The sequence below is a fragment of the Cricetulus griseus genome, chromosome 2, assembly GCF_003668045.3.
Source record: "Cricetulus griseus strain 17A/GY chromosome 2, alternate assembly CriGri-PICRH-1.0, whole genome shotgun sequence".
NCBI lineage: Eukaryota > Metazoa > Chordata > Mammalia > Rodentia > Cricetidae > Cricetulus > Cricetulus griseus.
The window spans coordinates 246,151,700-246,172,233 of NC_048595.1; the positions used below are offsets into that span (position 1 = coordinate 246,151,700).

Sequence of the window (20,534 nt, forward strand, 5' to 3'; positions counted from 1 at the left end):
GTGAAAGTTGATATTGGAAAAGGCAACAGTATGGTCCCTATAATAAAGAAATTAAAAAGACCCTAACTAAGCAAGAAACCTCTGTTCCTAGGCTGTGAGACAGGGAGCCACAAGCAGTTCCAAAAAAGAAAAAGAAAAAGAAAAGGGAAGATCAGCACATCACCAACTGCGTTAACACCAGCCCTTAGCCCATTGTCTCTAAGAAATCTAGGAACTACATGGCCTCTTGATCTGCTGGTCATAAATCCACCAGACCACAGGACATGTTAATCAGCCCCACCTAAAACAAAAGACAGTTATATCTTCTTTGCTCAATACCTATTATCTTGTGATAACCTTGTATAAAACCTTTGTAAGTTTGCATGAAACTTTGAGACATGAAATCATGGGTCTCATGACCCTCTTCCCCTTTTGCTCTTTAAAAATACTTCGTATTTATGGTTCTGGGCTTCATCTCTCCTGACAGAGTGAAGCCCCAGCTTGCTGGTTTTCCTTGGAAATAAAAACCTTCTTGCACTTGCATTTGGATATTGTGGCTCCTTGAAGATTTGGGGGTCTCTCTCTTGGTGGGCACAACAGTCCCAAGTGCCATTCGCAATGATGTCTCCATCAATTGGCCTCTTTGACTGACATGGCAACACTGAATACTCTCTTGAAATATTCCAAGTTTAGCTTCCTTGGTGTCACATACATTTCTTCAATACATCTGCTTAATTTTTTTCACTATGATTTTCAGTCAACTTACATCATGATATCCAGAGTAAATGAACATGTATGCTATACTGGCATGGACAGATGAGAAAGCTAAGGATGGAGGAGAGTGGACTACTTGGCCTTGAATGCTCACATTCATATTTCAAGGTCATTTTCTCAATAATCTTAAAACAGATTTACAACATTACAGTTAAATTTATGTGACCAACAGTATGTACTATCCTGAAGTTTTCCTGGTGCATTAAACTCACTATGACTAATGTAAATAAGAATATTGTTCTTATGTTATTTATACTGGGGGTAACTTATGGTATCTTCTCCCAGGTGACCAGAAGCCTCCTTTGGTTAGTCTTCCATCACTTTAGTTCCAAATTAGCCTCTTGTTGGATTCTTATCTGGTGTCTCCTTGAGGAACCCTGTAGACCCTAGAACAAGAACTTAACTTGAGTGCTCTCTATTATACTTTACCGGCTTTGTCTCACGACATTTCCATAAGTAGCCTTGATAAGAATATAGTGAATATCGTAGAGTATATCCAAGAAGTCTTCACGAGTCACAGTTCTACTGATTCGAGGATCATCACCATAATATTTCCATTCTTTCTGTAAGTAACAAAAAAAGCATATTGTGATAAAACTGAATGCAAAAAAATTAGAAGCTTTTCACCAAACAACTACCAAATTTACCTCTGTCATTTCAATCTCATGCCTTGTCAACTGGCCAATGAGAGGGGCAGCCATGTGTCTGGTGATAATTCTAGCATGAGTAGGAGTCCCACCTCGAATGATAACTTGAGGTTTGTATGTTGAGAAGCCTGTCTCATCCCGAGCCTCAAAATAGATTGCATACTTGAGTTTACCCCCATAGGCCATCAACTGAAAAAAAAAAGGAAAAGAATGATGGCTTAGATAAGCCTCCAAATGTCCTTACTCCCAAACATTGTTTTACCTTGTTCACTTGTGAATTCGGGGTTATTTTTACCTTTTTTCCTTCAAATTGTTCTGGGAGTTTCCAGTAAAAAGGTTCCAGATGGAGATCTTGCCTGACTTCATCCATCTTTGCAACAATCTCTGGGTGCTGGAAAGCAATGCCTTTGGTAGTTGTGTGCTGCAGGCCCTCATCCACCAGAGGCAGGATGGTCTGCTCATCACTCAGCGTCACCTGCAAATTGTCAAAGTTCAGCAGGAAGGTGAATATGTGTGTGAATACGAAGCACTCTTTTAGAGTTAAGTATGGAGACATGCCCATTTGAGTTGCTGTCCCTACTTTGATGAGATATCACAAGAAAAAGAAAGGAGACATGGTAGGTAAGGGCAGACTTGCAAAATAAAACTCATAATCTATAAAAATTGGAAGTTTTTCACTAATAAAAGTTGAAATTAAATTCTGGAGAGATAAAGGGAAATTAAAGTCAAAATAAGCATAATCCCAGTGCAAACAATGGCTAATTTCCTATGACTAGTTGGAAAGCATACAACAGGTTGTGGTTTTCAGGGCTGTATTCGATGTCAACAGTCACAATCTGGCACCTTCTTCCTCAGGATGTAGAGGCTTCCCAAGCCAGAATACCATGCCTCCCTGGCAATGTTTCTAGTTTCCACTTGTCATCTATTTCCTTATCAACAGTAAGTGAGCAATTTTCTAGGAGGAATTTTAAAGAGGCATTTATGCCAACTGCCTAATGGCACATAGAGCCTTTACCATTTTGGAATGCACACAGGGGACAAGGTTACTTAAATGTTTTGCCATTTCCTACTGCCCCTCAGGGCTCGACTAAAATTTCCTACAGGAATGAACATTATACCATTACATGGCTCAGCGGCTTCTTACTCACCCACTTGCGGATCAGACCCTCTGCTTCAGAGCACTGACTGGTAACTCCAAAGCAGTAGCAGCTACTGCAGCCAAGTGGGTTCTTGGCATCAAGTCCAAATTTTCCAGGCTGGCACCTGTCACAGTGGACACCTTCTACATTCACCTGCAGAAAGAGGAGGGTCCTTCAGGGTACATTGTTATAGGAGAAATCAACGTAAGAACAAGGGGAAGTAACACATTTCTTTTTCATTTAGCAAAATAAAACTAATGAATAAAGACTATGGTATTTACAGCTCGTATCTCTGACAGAGTTTCTTGGTACTTTAAAAGGTACTTGATTCCATCTGTTACTAAGGGTGCTGTATACTGTTGTTGAGATCTTGCAGTGCATTTGCTATGACTTCACTGTGAGCAATAAGATTTTCAAAATCAAAAGAAACCAATGATTACCAGCTATGAAAAAAGTCAGGATGCTAAAACGCAACATTTATATCTTTAATATTATACAAATGCTATAGCATAATGGGTATGCAACATGCCGCAAATATAACATGTGACCATAATATAGTGGGTATGTGTGGAGCGTGCTAATCTGCTTAACTGGGGTCCTTAGTGAAGAGGATATTGTTTTCTGAAATTCAAGGGGTGTTCACTTCCCAGATTTCGACCTGCCACTTCCCCTGGCTTTCTTTGCATAGACTTTGTCTTGAAAGGCTGTCTGTGACCCTGTTTTAACCACATTTTTCCTGGGATTGATTACTTTTCCAGGAATATATAAGGGCAAAAAAAATCCCTCTTACCCATTTTAATTGGCTGTTTTTCTACATCATTTAACAGTATTAATGAGGACTGAAATTTGCACATAGTTAGCACTGTTTGTTATGTCAGCTTACATTCATGATGGGATTTTACTGAATTTCCATAGCAGTAAATATGCTTAAAGTGTTCAGTGGCTACAGAAAAATAGTTTGTGATATTTTGGTTATCAGCTGTGGTTTTTCTGACTGTACCTGAATACCCTCCCTGCCTATTCCACAGGCATTTATTTAAGCAAGAAGAACACAGAAGAAAAATAACTTCGTTCACTATAGAAACTATACCCTGTGTGTTGACTAGAAACAACGTTGGTTTGGGTTGAAATTAAGTTCTTGAAAAGTGGAGTGCATGCCAGTGATCTCACATCAAGGAAATCTGGGTCTTGCCATGAATGTTTGTTTGTGTTGGTTAATGAAGAAATCATAGCAAACAGCGAATGAAGGTATAACTGAGACACAGAATCCACAGAGAATGAGGGTTTTCCTTGCAGCACTTCAGCCATTCATACCTTACAGGTGCACTGTCCCGTTTGATCACTACAGGAACATTTTCTGGTCTCTGAATCACAACTTGTGGCATCTGTCCCTGGAAGGAAGCATTGACAGAGACTGCAGTGAGGGTAGTTCCAGTGACCTCGGTTGCACTCCGAGCATCTCATACCAGAGAATTTTGAATGACAGCTGCACTGGCCGGTGTTTACATTGCACTGTGAATCCAAGGACCCAATTGTGCTGCAGTTACAAGCCTGTGGAAGAGAGAAAAACATCAACTGTTGACACAACTGCATAGGAAGCATCTTAATATTTTAACCTTAATATTTTGATCCCACTATGCACATATGAACCATGTACCTATTATATGCTTTGTAATGCTGGAATTCAGTCCTTTGGGACACATTGGTGAACATAGAATAAAAGAAACAATAAATCAAAACCTATATTTTTTTCTAATCACATCTGTAGTGGCTAATCTCAATAGAGTACATCTTGAATCAACTAGAACCCAATATCTAGGCTCTCCTGTGAAGGGTGTTTTTTAGATTCTTTTCTTATTTGAAATAGGAAGACCCGCCTTAAATCTGGTCTATGCCTTGTTACAGCCTACCAAAAAGGATGTGGAAGAAGGAAGCTTTGCTCTTTGCCTGCTTTCCTTCACTCTTGCTGTCAAGTTCATTTGTCCTGTTGCTGAGTCATTTCTTTGCTGGTATTAAAACAAGGTTTGTGGCATTCCAATGTAGACTGAAGACCAGCAGCTCTCCAGAATCCTCCAGGACTCCAGAACCATATTGGGACTGCTCAGACATCCAGCTTCATGGATGGAGCAATTACAGGAGTCTTTTTCTTTGTGAGACAACCCTTGTTTGGACTACCTGGACAGAATCTTGTAAGACATTCTAATAAAGCCCCTTTTAATATACATATATTCATATTCATCTATCTCTTTCTGTTCCTGATCAATACAATAACCCTCACATAACTCACTTAAAGAATAGCAGATGTACAATGTACTTTCAAAATCAGGATGATTTAGTAATTCATAGAATTTTTTTCTTTGCCAATTTCACTGAGTAAGTGTGGAATTGCTTAAATAAAATAGAAAGAAAATAATGATATTGTATGGAAACTATAACCATGGGATAGATTTTAAAAGGTTCCAAAAAGCATCATTATTTTTAGATGACAAAAAATATAAAATGTCTTCCAACCGATTTGTTGTATACAATCAAATAACTAGCTCTTGAGGATTACTGACAGTACAAATAGACTTTGGAATCATTCCAGATCAGGAAGTTTATTTGAGAAATTACAGTGGGAATAAATGAGACAACTAACTGTGTGTTTAGATAGCACTATACCCAACATCAAACTTAAATTATAATTGGATGTAATGTTTGTTTAGCAACAGAGGATTTATTCGCCTTTCCTCTGCTAGTGAAGAATGGCAGGCTTGGTATTCTACTGCAACTGCAGTGACAGCTCAAATGATGTGTGTGCTCACACCTCAGCACGGAGCAATTCTCCATGGCAAAAAAAGAAGAGACTCTCTCAGTTCCAAATCACTGTAGTTTTAAATTATACTCACCCAATAGGAGAATGTCTTCTCATAAATAATTTCTAATAGCCACATGGTTTTTATAAATCCTTCTAATAATAAAATGTGCAGTTACTCAGAAATTTGAGTTGCTTTAAACAATAGTTAAAAGTAATGAAATTCAATTGAAATTTCAATCAATATAACTTTTATTCAGTGACCAGTAAAAGGGTAAGTCCCAAGTAACTCTTAAAGACACTAAGCCCTATTTAAATGACTTGATGTATACACTGATTATAAAGAATCAGTTTTGATTTCAAGAATTTCATTAAAATTTGGCCCTATTGTAAGCTTTGTGGTTAGAATGTATTCCTATGACTTTGAGTTTTTTAAAAAAAAAACTATTCCAAGTGACAGAGTGGATAGATACTTAGGTTTGACATTAAAATGCAAATGATAATAATAATAATAATAATAATAATAATAATATAATCACTTCAAAACTCAGAGCACTGTTTATACTTAACAAAAACTTTCAAATTCTTTTTTTTTTCCAAGACAGGGTTTCTCTGTGTAGCTTTGGAGCCTATTCTGGCACTCGCGCTGGAGAACAGGCTGGCCTCGAACTCACAGAGATCTGCCTGCCTCTGCCTCTGCTTCCCGAGTGCTGGGATCAAAGGCATGTGCCACCAACACCCGGCTTCAAATTCTTAAAAATTACTGTTTTTCAAAGTGTAGCATGATAGGATGTCAACCTTAATAACTACCATGAAACGTAAGAAAATGAGTGTCTTTTCCAGTGTTTATGCCTTCAGCTCACTTAATGGAGCGTGGTGTGAACTTTCTTAAACACTTACTGATACTTAAATTCTTTTTTGAGATCAGTGTATTGGCGAGCATTCACTTACATTGAAATTTTTCTGAAATCTCTGAGAATTTTGAAAAATGTATTTTGATTATGTTCACCCTCAATACTTTCTGGTAACTCCTTCCAACACCCCTAGCTTTCTTCACCCTCCTACTATGTGTTTCCTGTGTTCCCTTTTTAGGTTTTTAAATAACCCATCAGCTCCAATTTGTGTTGACAGTGTACTCCTGGTGTGGGCCAGCCACCAGAGCATGGATGCCCTACAAGGAGCCACACCTTAAATAAAAATTGATGCTTCCTCCTCTAGAAGCCATCAATTCTCTATTTCTCCTCACAGGGAGGTGGAACGCCTTCCTTTTTAGCATATGTAAAGATGGTTTCCATCTACTCAGTCAAAAATATAGTCTAGCTATCTATGCAGGACAATGTCACGAGACTGAAAAATATAATCCACCTATCTACACAGGACAATGTCATGAGGCTGAAGAAGCCACACTTGGTCACCACTTTACAGGATTCCTAAACTCATGGTAACTGACTGGAAGGACTGTTACCACCTTTTAAAATGCCTTTATTTACCTCTTTAAACCATGCAAGTACAGTTTGACTCTCACCTCACCTGGACCTGTTACATTTCACACACACACACACACACACACAGACACACCCCAAAACACCTAGATCTGAGTTTAAATGATTATACTATAAAAGCAAAATAAATAAATAAATAAACAGAAAAAAATGGTTTTAGACATTAGATAACAAAGTATAAAACTATTATTTCTGAGAAAAGAGAAAGAAATGAGACTGTGACTGGAGGCAGCTTCCAAGGCTGTAACACTAAAGAGAAAAATCAGACAAAATCCCAGCAAAGAGCTGAGCTGAGAGACAATGGTACTTATTTTGAAAACCCGAAGAAGCTAGAATTTACAGGATCAAACATAATGTACTCAGAATGGGAGTTTTCTGTGAAAAAAATCTAGAGAAAGGCAGGAGAATGGTTGAGATGTCACTGAATTCCAATGTGCACAGGGAAGAAACAGAACTCTGTGGTGGGAGAAACTAAAGCATTGAAGACATCTAGGAAGAAACATTTCTAGACATCACAGAAATCTTAGGTTGTCTAATGGTTCTGATTATAAGATGGGAGAAATTCCACAATGAATTCTGTTACCAGAAGGGTCAGAGGGAGGCTCACGTGCCCTAGATTTAAGTTTTTTTTTTTTTTTTTGTCACCTTCCCTATGAAAACATAAAAGTAAGGTTCCCAAGGGTCCAAATGATCAGTGAATAAACAGTGTAAAGGAATACAACAAAATATACAATGCATTTTACCTAGTCCCCAAAATATCAGGAATGAGAAATAATACTGAAGGTCTTGCAATATGAATTGTTCCTTGCTAGAAAACCACACTGATGAAAACATACTGCTCACATAATTATATAAGAAAATAGAAGAGCCCCAAAAATCATGAACATGAGAACAATTACTTTAATAAGGGGACCAAGCTAATTCAATAGGAAAGGAGTCTTTCAACAAATGATTTTGTGAAAATTGGACCGCCATAACAAAGTGAATTTTATTACCTCAAACTAGGTAAAAATTGATATTAAATGTTGAATGTGAACCTCAATTTAAGAGCTAAAATTATAAAAATTTATAGAAACAACAGGAAAGAAACCACTAGACTTAGGCAAATAGATTCTTCTAAGAAAAAATATAAGAAATAGGATCCAGAAAGGAAATGATACAAAAACTTGTTTATACATATAAAAATAGATGAAGATACTAAGTAAAAAGCAAGTTACATTCTGACTCAAGGTAGTTAAATTTGGCTCCTCAGATTCCTTTTAACCAGTCCTTGAAAATATAACCAAGTTCTCACAATTTTAACAAGACATTGGCAAATTAATTTTTCAGTTCCTTTTCTGTCACAGATATATTTTCTTATGTCTAAGAGTAAGATAGTTATTTGGGGTTTTATTATAGATTTATTTTCCCTTCCCTTCTATTATGTAGGCATCATGAATTCAATTAATTAGTGTCCCTAGCACTGCAAAGTAAAGACGAGTGTCTTTATGATAGTCTTTGATAATTTTATGTTATTTTATGATGTGATATTGGATTGAAATGTACCATTACAGACACTGACTGAATGAACTCTATAAGAAAATGATTAGGTGACAACAGCGATCCACTCACCTTACAGCCAGTGACAATGCTGTGGCCCCAGGTGTTGGGAAGACACTCAGAACATTTTTCTCCAATGGTATTGGGAGGGCAAATGCATTGGCCAGTTTTTGGGTCACAATTGTTGCCCAGATGGGAACAGTCACAAGCTTCACAAGGGAGAGAGAAAGCAAAGATGAGTCAGAGATGCTTAATGCATTATTTGTTCTTTCCATTTTTCATACTACATTTAAGGATCCTTGTGGGGGAGGATGTACATACTTTATTATTTATACAATAGTACAGTATCTTTCTGAAAAGTGTTGTGTCAATAAATGTTGCGTTTCACTTAGCAATTTCAAAATTTTGGTACTTTTTGTTTTTCTATTAAATTTCAAGAAGGAAAGGACATCTGTTACCAAATCCTGTCTTAACTGTCTTCTACCCAGATACAATAAAGTGTAATATTTTTGTTCGTGTACTTATTTTATGTATTGATTGTAGAAGCCAACTGTTCTTTAGTTAGAACAACGAGGGGCAACAGTCTCTTGGGGGCAGTGGATTCTGTGTTGAGGCTCAGGGGGTTTGGGGGCTCTGTAGGGCAGAAAAGGGAACTTTGAGGTGCAAAGTACCATCTATGTATGGTCTATTTTGCTGCAGCCTCAGAGTTGTAAATTCCAAAGGAACTTGCTATGTTTTCCCCTTTGTCAGGAGCTCCCTAACTACATACAGATGCTATTGGTGAGTAATTGTTCAGAGTTTCTTGAGTCACCCCAGGCTTTGAGGTTTTCAGCTCTTTATTCTAGAGCCCAAGAGACTACAAAGGGAAAGGGACTTTGTATTCATCTGACTGTTTCCTACTGAGTAGGAGTGGGCTCAGGTTTCTAGGGACTATCCTAGGATCTAAAGGGGATTTAGATAGTATTTATTTCAAGCTAATGAGTATTTTCTTTGCTGTAAAAATTAACTTTTTTCCTGATAATGACTTTGCTTTTCCATAAAACTAACAAACCAACATCTTAAATACAATACATCATGTGTGTAGTTATAAATAACAGAATATATTCCAGTTTTATATATATTTAAAAAGCAACCCATTATAAAACTTTCCAAGTGGAATTATTTCTATTTCCTTTGGACATGAACTTGTTATCTAAGAATGTAAGAACTGGGTTTCAAGAGACCCTCAAAGCCAACCATGAGAATTGATGCATGCCACTTAGAGTGTAGACATGACTCAACTTGTAAGAATACAGTTAAGAACAGCACTTGATTTAAAAGAAATTATTACAAGAAAATAAATAACAAATACTTGAATTCACTTTGAAGATCAATGCTGTGGGAAAGCTTTTAATTGGTTAGCTGATGGTTAAATCATTTTAATTGAGTCTACTTAGGTATTTGATTAAGTTAAATTTTAAGGGGTCATAATTATTATTACTCAAAATGATACATACCAGCAGTGAACGTTTAGCACCATGATTGACATAGAGTAAGTGCCAAATAAATGCCAGTGGTTATTATCTTTGCTATTGTTTTCTCTAATCCTAAGATGATATATTTATTTATATGACATTCATTAAGAAGAAAAATAGCATTATGTTAAACTTTATGTACTAAGAAACATGTTGGGCCAGTTTGAATCATTGTTTGGAAATAGAAATTCTCTAGGTAGAATTTCAGACAGGGAAACTTGAGCAATGACTTAGTTTTCTCTGTCAAAGCACAATGTATGCTACAAGTTAATAAAGACAATGGTAAGAATCACACAATACTGATAGTTAGCCATTACTCTAAATCTATTATTAACTCAATGAATTCCTACAAATCCTCATGACCTAGATATTATTGATACCCTTAGGTAAAAGATGAATGTTGCAGAAAGAAAGCATAGTCAAATCACACATCCAAGGTCATAAAACTAGTTATTGATGGAGCCACTAGATACATATAGGGTATTTAGTGTTAGGAATAATACTCTTTTCTTTTGTATTTTTATTAACTAATTAATTAATTAATTAATTAATGATCACTTTCCCCCCTCTCTCCCTCTTCTCCCATTCCTTCCCCGATCCACTCCTCCTCCTTTCTCTTCAGAAAAGGGAAGGCCTCCCATGGATATCAGCCAGCCATGACATAATAAGTTGCAGTGAGACTAGGTACCTCCTTTCCTATCAAGGCTGCATGAGGCAAATCAATCCAAGGGAAGGTTTCCAAAAGCAGGTAACAGAGTCAAAGACAGCCTCTGCTCCCACTGTTAGGAGTCCAACAAGAAGACCAAGCTACACAACTGTAACATATGTGCAGAGGGCCTAGGTAGATCCATCGCAGGCTCTCTGGTTGACAGTTCAGTCTCTGTGAGCCCCTACAAGCCCAACTTATTTGATTCTGTGGGTTTTCTTGTGGTATCCTTGGCCCCTCTGGGTTTCATAATCCTTCCTCTCCCTCTTCCATAGGATTCCTATGGAGGTTTTCCTAATGTTTGGCTGTGGGTCTCTGTATCTGTTTCCATCAGTTGCTGGGTACTTTCTGATGACAACTGGGGTATTTAATGATCTATGAGTATTGTAGAATATTATTGGGAATCATTTCACTGACTCCCCAATCACATTTGGTTCTATCCTAGGTCTCTGGGCTATCCAGCTTCTGGGTCCTGGCCCTCCAGGCAGTGTCAGGAGAGGGTTCTTTCTCATTGTATGTGTCTCAAGCTGGGCCAGTAATTGGTTGACTACTCCCATAATTTTTGTTCCACTTTATCCCAGCATATCTTGTAGGCAGGGCAAATTGTAGGTCAAAGGTTATGTGGCTGGGTTGTAATCCCAATCCCTCCAGTGGAAATCTTGCTTTGTTACAGGACATAGCTGGTTCAAGCTGGAAAATATCATCCTGTATGAGGTAAGCCAGACCCAGAAAGACAAACATGGTATTACATACTTATAGATGGATATTAGCGATAAAAAGATAACCATGTTACAATCCACACACCTAAAGAAGGTAAGTAACAAGGAAGACTCAAAGAAGGGAACATGGATCTCACTGTAAAGAGGAAACAGAAAAGACATCACAGGTGGACTGGGAGGGTTCTGGATGGGGGGCATGAGAAAAGGAGGGATCAGCTGGGAGAAAGATGGAAGGAGAGAGTACTGGGAAAGACAACTGGAATCAGGGGAATCTCTGATATGAGCTAGAAGCCTAGTGCAATGGAAACTCCCAGGAATCCATAAGGCTGATGACTCCAGCTAAGACTCCTAGCAAGAGGAGACACAGAGCATGAGGACTATTCTTACTTTGTAAAGACTGCTGTGAAATATAAAGAGAAACAGACAGCAAGATGAATACCATCATTCATTTCTCTTTTCCTGAACTACACAGTGTTACTTGTCCTATACTCCTGACACCATGTCCACTTCACCAGTTTAAAATATAAACTCAAGCTGTAAACAAAAAGTCTCCTTTCTTAAGCTCTCATTATCAGCATTTGGCATGAAAAAACTGACTTCTCTTCATTCTGTTTCTCTGGATTACAATGCAATTAAGTTTGCATTTTGGCATGTTATCACCCTTTATAATTTTGATTATTCTTATTTTTGTTAATAACTTTTGCTAGTAGATTTCATTGACTATATAATAGGCCCTGTGCTGGATAGTTTTTTTGTCAGCTTAACACAAGATAAGATAATTTGGAAAGAGAGGACCTAAACTGAGAAAATGCAAACAGACTGTCCTGCAAGCAAGCCTGTGAGGAATTTTCCTGATTGATGATTGATGTGGGTGGCCCCATCTCAACACCGACGCTGCCACCCCTGTCCCAGTGGTCCTCAGCTGTATAAGTAATTGGGCTGTGCAGTCCATGAGGAGGAAACCACTGAGCAATACCCCTTCATGGCCTCTGTATCAGCTCCTACCTTCTGATTCACACCTTGAACTCCTGTCCAGACTTCTCTTAGTGATGGGGTGTGACCTAATTAATGTAAGTTGAAATAAACCCTTTCTTCTACAAGTTGCTTTTGGTCACGATGTTTTATCACAGAAATAGAATCCCTGACATAGATAGCTCTGCATTAATTTCATATCATGTTAAAATATTGATGAGAATCGCACTTAAAGATCAGAACATTTTAAGTGGTTCTTTATAATTTTAGTGCTTACAGATATTAGCTTGGAGATCACACAGGTCTTAGGAGATCTCTATCACATCACAATTGTCTCAAAATGACTTTCTTTGATGAAAATCATATGCTTAAAATTCAGGAGATGCTCTGAAAGATACTGGTACCTTAAATACTTTAGAATATTATTTCTATTCTCACATGAATTTGCTATAGTACTCACTGATAACATTTTAAAAGCTTGCCATGATGCTGAGAACACAGTACAGAGGCAATAGCTATCAGTCAATGAACATAGAAAAAAAGGTGCAGTTCATTTCTGTGGTTGTTGGAATGCCATCAATTCCAAATTAATGATATATAAATAAAAGCTAATTTCAGTCTTTACTTTTACTCCTGGTGTACTGATTGAGTGTGTGTGTGTGTGTGTGTGTGTGTGTGTGTGTGTGTGTGTGTGTGTGTGGTGTGTGTGTGTTTGTGTGTGTGTGTTTAGTTCATGATCTGTGTGAAAGTTCTGGCTGGCTGGACTCTTTGAGGGAATCATGCTAGAAAATACTACCTGCATTCTCCCATGAACTAAATGTCAGATCCAACTTGTTTCTTGCCCAGAATGGTAAGCCTTCAAAGTCATGTTTAAGACAAGCATGATTTTTGTACCTGACAAACAGCAGCAGCAACAACAAAAATCTTCCTTAATTCTTTCAACCATCTATGGTAGGAGAAGTTGAGATGTCTTCATTTGAAAGGGAAACTAAGACAATGCTGAAAATTTGATTTTTTTTCAAACTTTAGAATCCATGGGAATGGAGGATACAAAGTGGCACCTCTCATTGGATCTGCTGATTTTTGCTCAATACTTGCATGTATAGTTACAGGCAGGCTAGTGTTTCCAACTATGCTGTGTTCTATTTGTTAATTATTTCAAATTAACATATTCATTACTTCAAATATTCCTCATTACATGTTTGCTTTCAACATGCAGTTCCTTTAACAGGACAAACTGTTACCAGAGCCAGGAGTATAAAATCCAAGAATGAATGCACAGGACATTAGTCACATTTACAAACCTGTACAGCCTCCTTCCTGGAAGTTGAAGTAGCCATGGGCGCAACGGTCACATTTTTTCCCTGCTACTCCAGGCTGGCACCAGCACTGCCCGCTCTCTTCACAGTCAAACGATTTGGACCCAAAGGAATTGCAGTTGCAGGGAACACAGCCCCTTCCCAATTGCAGACCAAAGGTTTCAGGCTGCCATGGAAAAGAAAAGAAAAGGTAAATCTCAGCAAATGAATTCATATGGAAACAAGTAGCAAGAAATCTAGAGAGCAGTCAGCAGTGAGGAACCCAGATCTCACCAGGCTCCCTTGTGGCATTAACAACTGTCTAATTCGGTGGATTTTTTTTATGTTGACAAAGTACAGTTACTTTGAAATGTCATAAAAATTAATTATCAAAATAGGCATCATGATTCCATCTTATAGTTTCATAAGCCTTTCTATGATTTTCCTTGGTTCTAATAGCAATGCAAAATAGATTATGCACGACCTTTCTGGTTTTAACTTAAAAGTTTACTCACTTTACTGATAACATACTAAAGTGATTACTTTAAGATATTCTGAACTACTTATGCTTTGTTAAAATGCTTTCAATGTTATTGATCAGCATTCTAGTCCTCAAAACTGGTTTGTGAGAAAAGATTATGCACGAGCTTAGAAATGTAAGGCCGGGCCTTTCATCTAAGTTTAAAACTGTAGATCCCGTGTCTACCTGTACCATATCATCTTCTCACCCAGGCTCGTATTACCAACTGTGAAGACATTCTTGAAATACATGTTACCAGGCCCAGGGTAACTATGATTAAAAATTCTGGTGGATTCAGAAATCATCACTACTATTAGAAAAATGAGAACCATATATCATACTTTAATCACACCACTTTTCTTTTTTATAAATATAAAATATGCCACATTATTATGGCATTTTAATCTGGAAAATTACTCTCTGTAATTACTTCTTTGTCAAAATAATTTGTATTTAGGAAAATTAGACTTCATAATTACTTCTTGGTAAAAATTAATCTTGCCATTTATTGGGAATCACCCAAAGAGAAATGAATAAGCTTCATTATATTTTTTAATATTATTGTTAGCAGTATCAGAAATAAATTCAAGAAATTAAAATTATAATGAGAATTAGACTTAATATGACTAGCTAAGAATAGTTGTACTGTTTAAAATGTACAATGAATTGATTGAACGTGATAATCGTGTTAATTTTTACAGCTGGCTTTATTTTAAATTCTAGTTATAATTCAGATTTCATCCTACTAAAGTAGGAAGCATGCAAGCAGTAACAACAATGAATACTTTTTAAATTGAATTCATATATATATATATATATATATATATATATATATATAGTTAAAACAGATTTTATTCATATAAGTCATTTCAATGTAAAATCCTTAACCTTAGAAAGATTATCAGATATTAGAACAATGACTAAATAACAAGCATGCTCATTACAAATTGTTTATCATAGCCTGTAATTATGGTGACACTCAAATCTTCACTGTTAGAGAAGGTACTGAATAAATTAAATTATAGTACATTCATGTTATAAAATGAGAGGCAATTAAGTAAAATCTATTTTGAAGCGGTTTTAATGATAGGAATACATTTATGACTCAACACCACATAAAAATTCTAAAAAGCAGCATACACATTATCTAGACTGTGATTCCAATTACGTAATGCACAATGACACATACATCCACAGGCACATACATACCCAGACACACACATAAACACAGACAAACACATGGATATACACTCTCTCACACACGTACCTTCAAACACACACACACACACACACACACACACACACACACACACACACACAGAGAGAGAGAGAGAGAGAGAGAGAGAGAGAGAGAGAGAGAGAGAAATGTACATACAGAGACACACATAGGAACACATGGATTCCTAAAGTCTAGATGATAACATGCTGTTTTTGGAATGGAAGCAGAAACTTATATATTTATGTGCTGTTGTTATTGAGTGTATGTTGTATACAGGCAATACTAGTGAGAACATGTGTCATGTGGTAGTGTGACAGCTTCCACTAGCTGGTCCTATCCTTTCACTGTGAATTGGAGGGTGGAACTCAGGGTGTCAGGCTTGCGTTACAGACACTTTTGCTGCTGAGCCATTTCCCTGGCCCACTATACTTAAATTTTTCAAATATCTAATTATAGGTATAAAACTTTCCATTGATCATTGTACTATAACTTTCTTCATATACTAAACTTGATTGTAAAGACTTGACTTTACAATCATCTTTATTTCCTGAATTGTCTACTTTTAGCAAATATGCAAATGTATATATAGATATACACATTTCTTTAATGGACAAATCAAACTTAGAAAATGGATTTCTAAATCACAGTTGTCATTAAGAAAATTCCAAAGTTGACTATGTAAAGAAATATATAAAACAATTCGTTGCTACAATCCTTTTCTGAAATTTATATTATGTAGTTTAAAAAGCTGAATTACACCCAAATAAAGCTACCAAACTTCATAATAAAATAATAAAAATGTAATAATTTTGGTACTCAAATTCCATTCCAAAGTTCAAAGATACCTCTCTAATAAATACATCTAAGGAACAAACACTTCTAGTCTGTAACTGAGATTACATGGAAACTCAAATACAGGAGTTTTCTTCCTGTCCCCACTGGAAGCCTGACGGCTCAGTCTCACTTAGGGTGGTAAAAAAAATCTAGTAGTTGTTTGTTGCTTCCTATGTGCCAAGCACTGTTCTCCAACTCTAACAGATATGAACTCCTAGGACAGCCCTCTCAGATGGCTGTACCTACTATCCCTTTTTCACACAGTGATGCAACAGAGGCACATAAAAGTGAAATATGAGGTCACCACTGAGACAATCAGGCAATCAGTATCCCAAATCAGTCAGCCTGGCTTCGGAGTCTGTACTTTGTTTTTAAGATTTGTTTTTAATTGTATGTGTGTGTGTGTGTGTGTGTGTGTGTGTGTGTGTGTGTGTGTGTGTGTGTGTGTGTCTGTGTGTGTGTTTGTATGTCTGTGTATATGTGTGTGCATGTGTGTCTGTCTCTGTGTATGTGTCTGTGACCATGTGTGTCTGTGTATATGTGTGTATGTGCCTGTGTGTCTGTTTGTACATGTATGTGTCTGTTTGTATGTGTGTATATTGGTGTGTGTGTCTGTGTCTGTGTGTGTGTGTGTGTGTGTGTGTGTGTGTGCGCGCGCGCGCGCGCGCGTGTGTCCATGCACATGAGTGCAAATGCTGGGGATTCCAGAAGAGGGTGGTAGATACACTAGGACTTTGGATACAGGTAGCAGGCTGTGAGCATGAAGTGAAAAGTTTACTTTATGCCTACTGTGCATTTAAACAATGAGTATGTGTTTCTCGTGCTTGGAGTGTGCATGAGCAAAATATTAGTTAAAATGAAATGTCAGGCTTCTGTTACTAATTCTCCAGAAAAAGTCACTTTTGATACCTTGAGCTCCCTTCAGCTAAATTTTTGTTTGGTTTGTCCTTAGACACGCTTTTTAAAATATTTTATTTCATGCCTATGTCTTTTGCCTGCATATATATGTGTGTACCACGTTGGTGCCTGGTGCCTGCAGAGGTCGGAAGAGGGTGTTGAATCCTTTGGAACTGCAGTTGCAGATGATTGTGAGTTAGGTGTTGGGAACCAAACCTGGATCCAATGGAAGGACAATAAATGCTTTTAATTGGTAATCCATCTCTCCAATCCCCACAGTCATGCTTAATGGAAACTTATGCACTTAAATGCAATTTTAAAAAACACAAAAACATCAATTTTTAAAAGGCAGGCATTGTATAATTTCTGCATTTGCACACTTAGCAACCAGCTTGCACACTTAGTGACCAAAATTATTTGGTAAAATGTTTCTGAGCCACTTCAGCTACAGCCCAGGAACACAGCATGCCCACACAGTCATGCAGTGCCTACCGGCACAGGTGTCCGATAGGTTCCCCTGGGGCACCCGCTGGAACCGCTGGAACCCCACCTCCGAGGAGACCCCAGCACCTGCCGCGCTCTGTGTGGTTGCTCTTCTGGATGATGCGCCTGCCTGCTGAGGTTGCACTGTTTCCCTACAAAGCCTGCTTTACAAACACATCTTCCCGTCACATCACACTGCGGTGACACAGAGCCCAGGGGACTGCAGTCACATAGCTCACAGAATTGCTTCGCTGAGTCCCACCACGTACTGAGCTTTAAAACCCAACAGAAGGAAAAACAAGGAAACAAAGTAGAATGAGCATCCGGTATTATTCAAGAGATAGAAGCAGGGGTATTTTGAAACTTTCTACTAAAGGCCAGTCTGACATCTGAAAATTACTTCTTGTGAATAACAAAATGTATCTATGTGACAGGATCCAAAGTCAACAGGCTCCCCTGACGGAACCTCAGCATAGGGCAGAGCCATCACTGTAAACAGATACCGAAAACAACACTCCGATGGGTGGGATATTTCATTTTAGCCATCTGATATTTCTAAAACTATATTGAATTTTTTTACTAGCTTGAATGACTATTCACTGAAACTAACATTTAAATACAGAACTTGAAGTGTGTATATGGGGCAGGGTTGGTTGAAGCAAAATGGGTTGTACATTTTAACCTCCCCCAATGTAAATTATTTTACTCCCCACAGACTAGAATTAAATTTATGTTAGTTGTTGAGTAAATACTTATATCACAGCAATTATTATACAAATTTGCATGTAGGAACACAGGTCAACTGCAGTGTATAGCAAATTTTGTTCTTGTTGAGAAAATGTTTCACTGAGTATAGATATTCCATTTTCAGAAGTAAAAATTCTGATTGCCATGTTCAATATGTGTATGGAATCCATCATTGAAAGGAGGTGAGAGTGTTCCTTACCTTGCACTCATCACAGCGCCTTCCCTGCACATTGGGTCTGCATTCACATTGTCCAGTTCTAGTGTCACAAAGCTCTGAGAAGGAGCCATTGGTGTTACAATGGCAGGCTGCAAAGACAGGACACATGGCAAATGAAAGTATGGTCCTACAAATTCGAAACATAGATTGAGTAGCTCTTATCTGAGATACTTGTGACTAGAAGCCTCTCAGGCATGAGATATATCTTAAGTATTGGAATATTTTCATAGACTTCTGTAGTTGAACATCCCTGATATAAAAGTCCAAGACTCAAAGTGCTGCAAATCTGTATGGGAGCTGTTAAAGAAAACGATAGCCTCTGGGAACATCAACACCCGAGCTGAGTTCTCTTTCAGGCATTCTGTTGCATAATCACTGCAACATCTCTACATATAAAAGACATAGTTCACATATTCTCGGCACATCACACTACTAAAACATTAATACAATTGTTACTGTAATCTTGAAGGTGAAGACAATGACTTACAAAGAAGCAATGACAAATACAATGTCACATGCTTAGAAAGTATTATGGCAGGATCAGGAATCTGCTTGAGCCATGGAGTCTCTATTTCCTGGTTCAATGCTATGTTACCTCTTCAAAGATGCATTGGGGTAACAGCTACAAGTTATAATCACATATATAAAATATATACCCCTGGAAAGTTTAAGCAAATTTAAGAAATTTTCAGTATCAATAGTCCACTGACATAGCATTAATGTCATTTTAAATAAATTTTCAATATGAAGTTTATTTCCTATGTGCCAGTTTTTGTACTAACCTCTACTAATAAGAATGAGTTTAAATGAATACATATATATCCCTTTTATGACATAAATGCACATAAGAAAACAAAAACATTCCTTCAAATTTATTAGGAATTTAACACTATAATTGCTAAAGTTCACTTATATTTTTAAGATGTTTTTATTTCATCTCCAAATGTAGAAAACATACTGGCTTTAGTTACTTTTCTATGACTTTTGCATTAGAAAAATCTTATAAAGTTGTTCTGAAGCATATAACTGAACAACTTTAAAAACTATTTTACTTCTCTGACAGAGGTAGTAATTATTGGCTTACTATGATTTTGGAAAGTATATTTTAATGGTATACATAATTGCTCTGATTCCAGAATAAAATTGTGAGGAGAAGATGACATGGGATTCATTCATACATGGCTTTTGCAAGCATGGTACAACATCACAGCTTATAAATACATTAAAAATAGTCGTTCTGTCATCATTTTTTTTTGTGTGTGTGTTTTTTCTTTTCTTTTTTTTTATTAGTTCAAGTTAGGGAACACGTTTCACATGTAAGTCCCTTCTCCCTCTTCCTCCCCTCACTCCCTCCCTACTCCCTCACCTCCAACCTACCCCCCACCCCATCCACCCACCACTCCCCAGACTGGGTAGGGCCCTCAACGGGGACTCTGCAGTGCCCACCAAATCTTCCTGTGCTGGTCCTGGGCCCTTCCCCATGTGTCCAGGGCCAGAGTGTATCCCTTCATGTGGGATGGGCTCTCAAAGTCCCTTCTTGCACCAGGGAAAAATACTAATCCACCACCAGAGGCTCCCTGGAGTGCAGAGGACTCCTTATTGACATCCATGTTCAGGGGTCTGGATCAGTCTTGTACTGGCCTCCCTGACAGCATCTGGGGTGGATGTGCTCTCCCTTGTTCAGGCCAACTATTCCTGTGGGTTTCTCCAACCTGGTACAGACCCCTTAGCTCTTCATTCCTCCCCCTCTTCAGTATTATTCTGCTCACTTGGCTTCAGGTTCTACTTCTCTTAATCATTTTTTTTTCTAAAATTTTCCTGGCCCTCTTCAATCATGTGGACATGAGAATTGCTCTGCATAGTGTAACTTTACATAAATTTCTTGTGCACATTATACCTAAACTTTGCAAATTTCAAATTATTTAGAATCACTAACTTCCTTTTTTAAAAGTAGGAATTACAAAATTAAATTTACCATAAAGATGGTGGTAAGTGACCAATGCCATCTAAAAATAACAAAAGCAATAGATTTTA

At 37.5% G+C, this 20,534-nt stretch overlaps 1 protein-coding gene across 4 annotated transcripts in view; it reads right to left on the minus strand.

The window, feature by feature from the left end:
- Positions 1-20,534, minus strand: part of LOC100771923 (laminin subunit alpha-2) — a 541,373-nt gene that overhangs the window by 186,849 nt on the left and 333,990 nt on the right. For 3 of the 4 annotated variants that reach the window (XM_035440328.1, XM_027402872.2, XM_027402871.2), the window contains exons 20-27: positions 18,483-18,589; positions 13,590-13,770; positions 8,447-8,583; positions 3,854-4,090; positions 2,549-2,692; positions 1,696-1,875; positions 1,401-1,589; positions 1,183-1,316 (exon numbers count right to left, since the gene is read on the minus strand). In XM_035440328.1, the coding sequence (XP_035296219.1) occupies positions 1,183-1,316; positions 1,401-1,589; positions 1,696-1,875; positions 2,549-2,692; positions 3,854-4,090; positions 8,447-8,583; positions 13,590-13,770; positions 18,483-18,589 (1,309 nt within the window). The remainder of the gene's footprint in view (positions 1-1,182; positions 1,317-1,400; positions 1,590-1,695; positions 1,876-2,548; positions 2,693-3,853; positions 4,091-8,446; positions 8,584-13,589; positions 13,771-18,482; positions 18,590-20,534) is intronic. The other variant, XM_027402873.2, reaches the window with a different exon arrangement.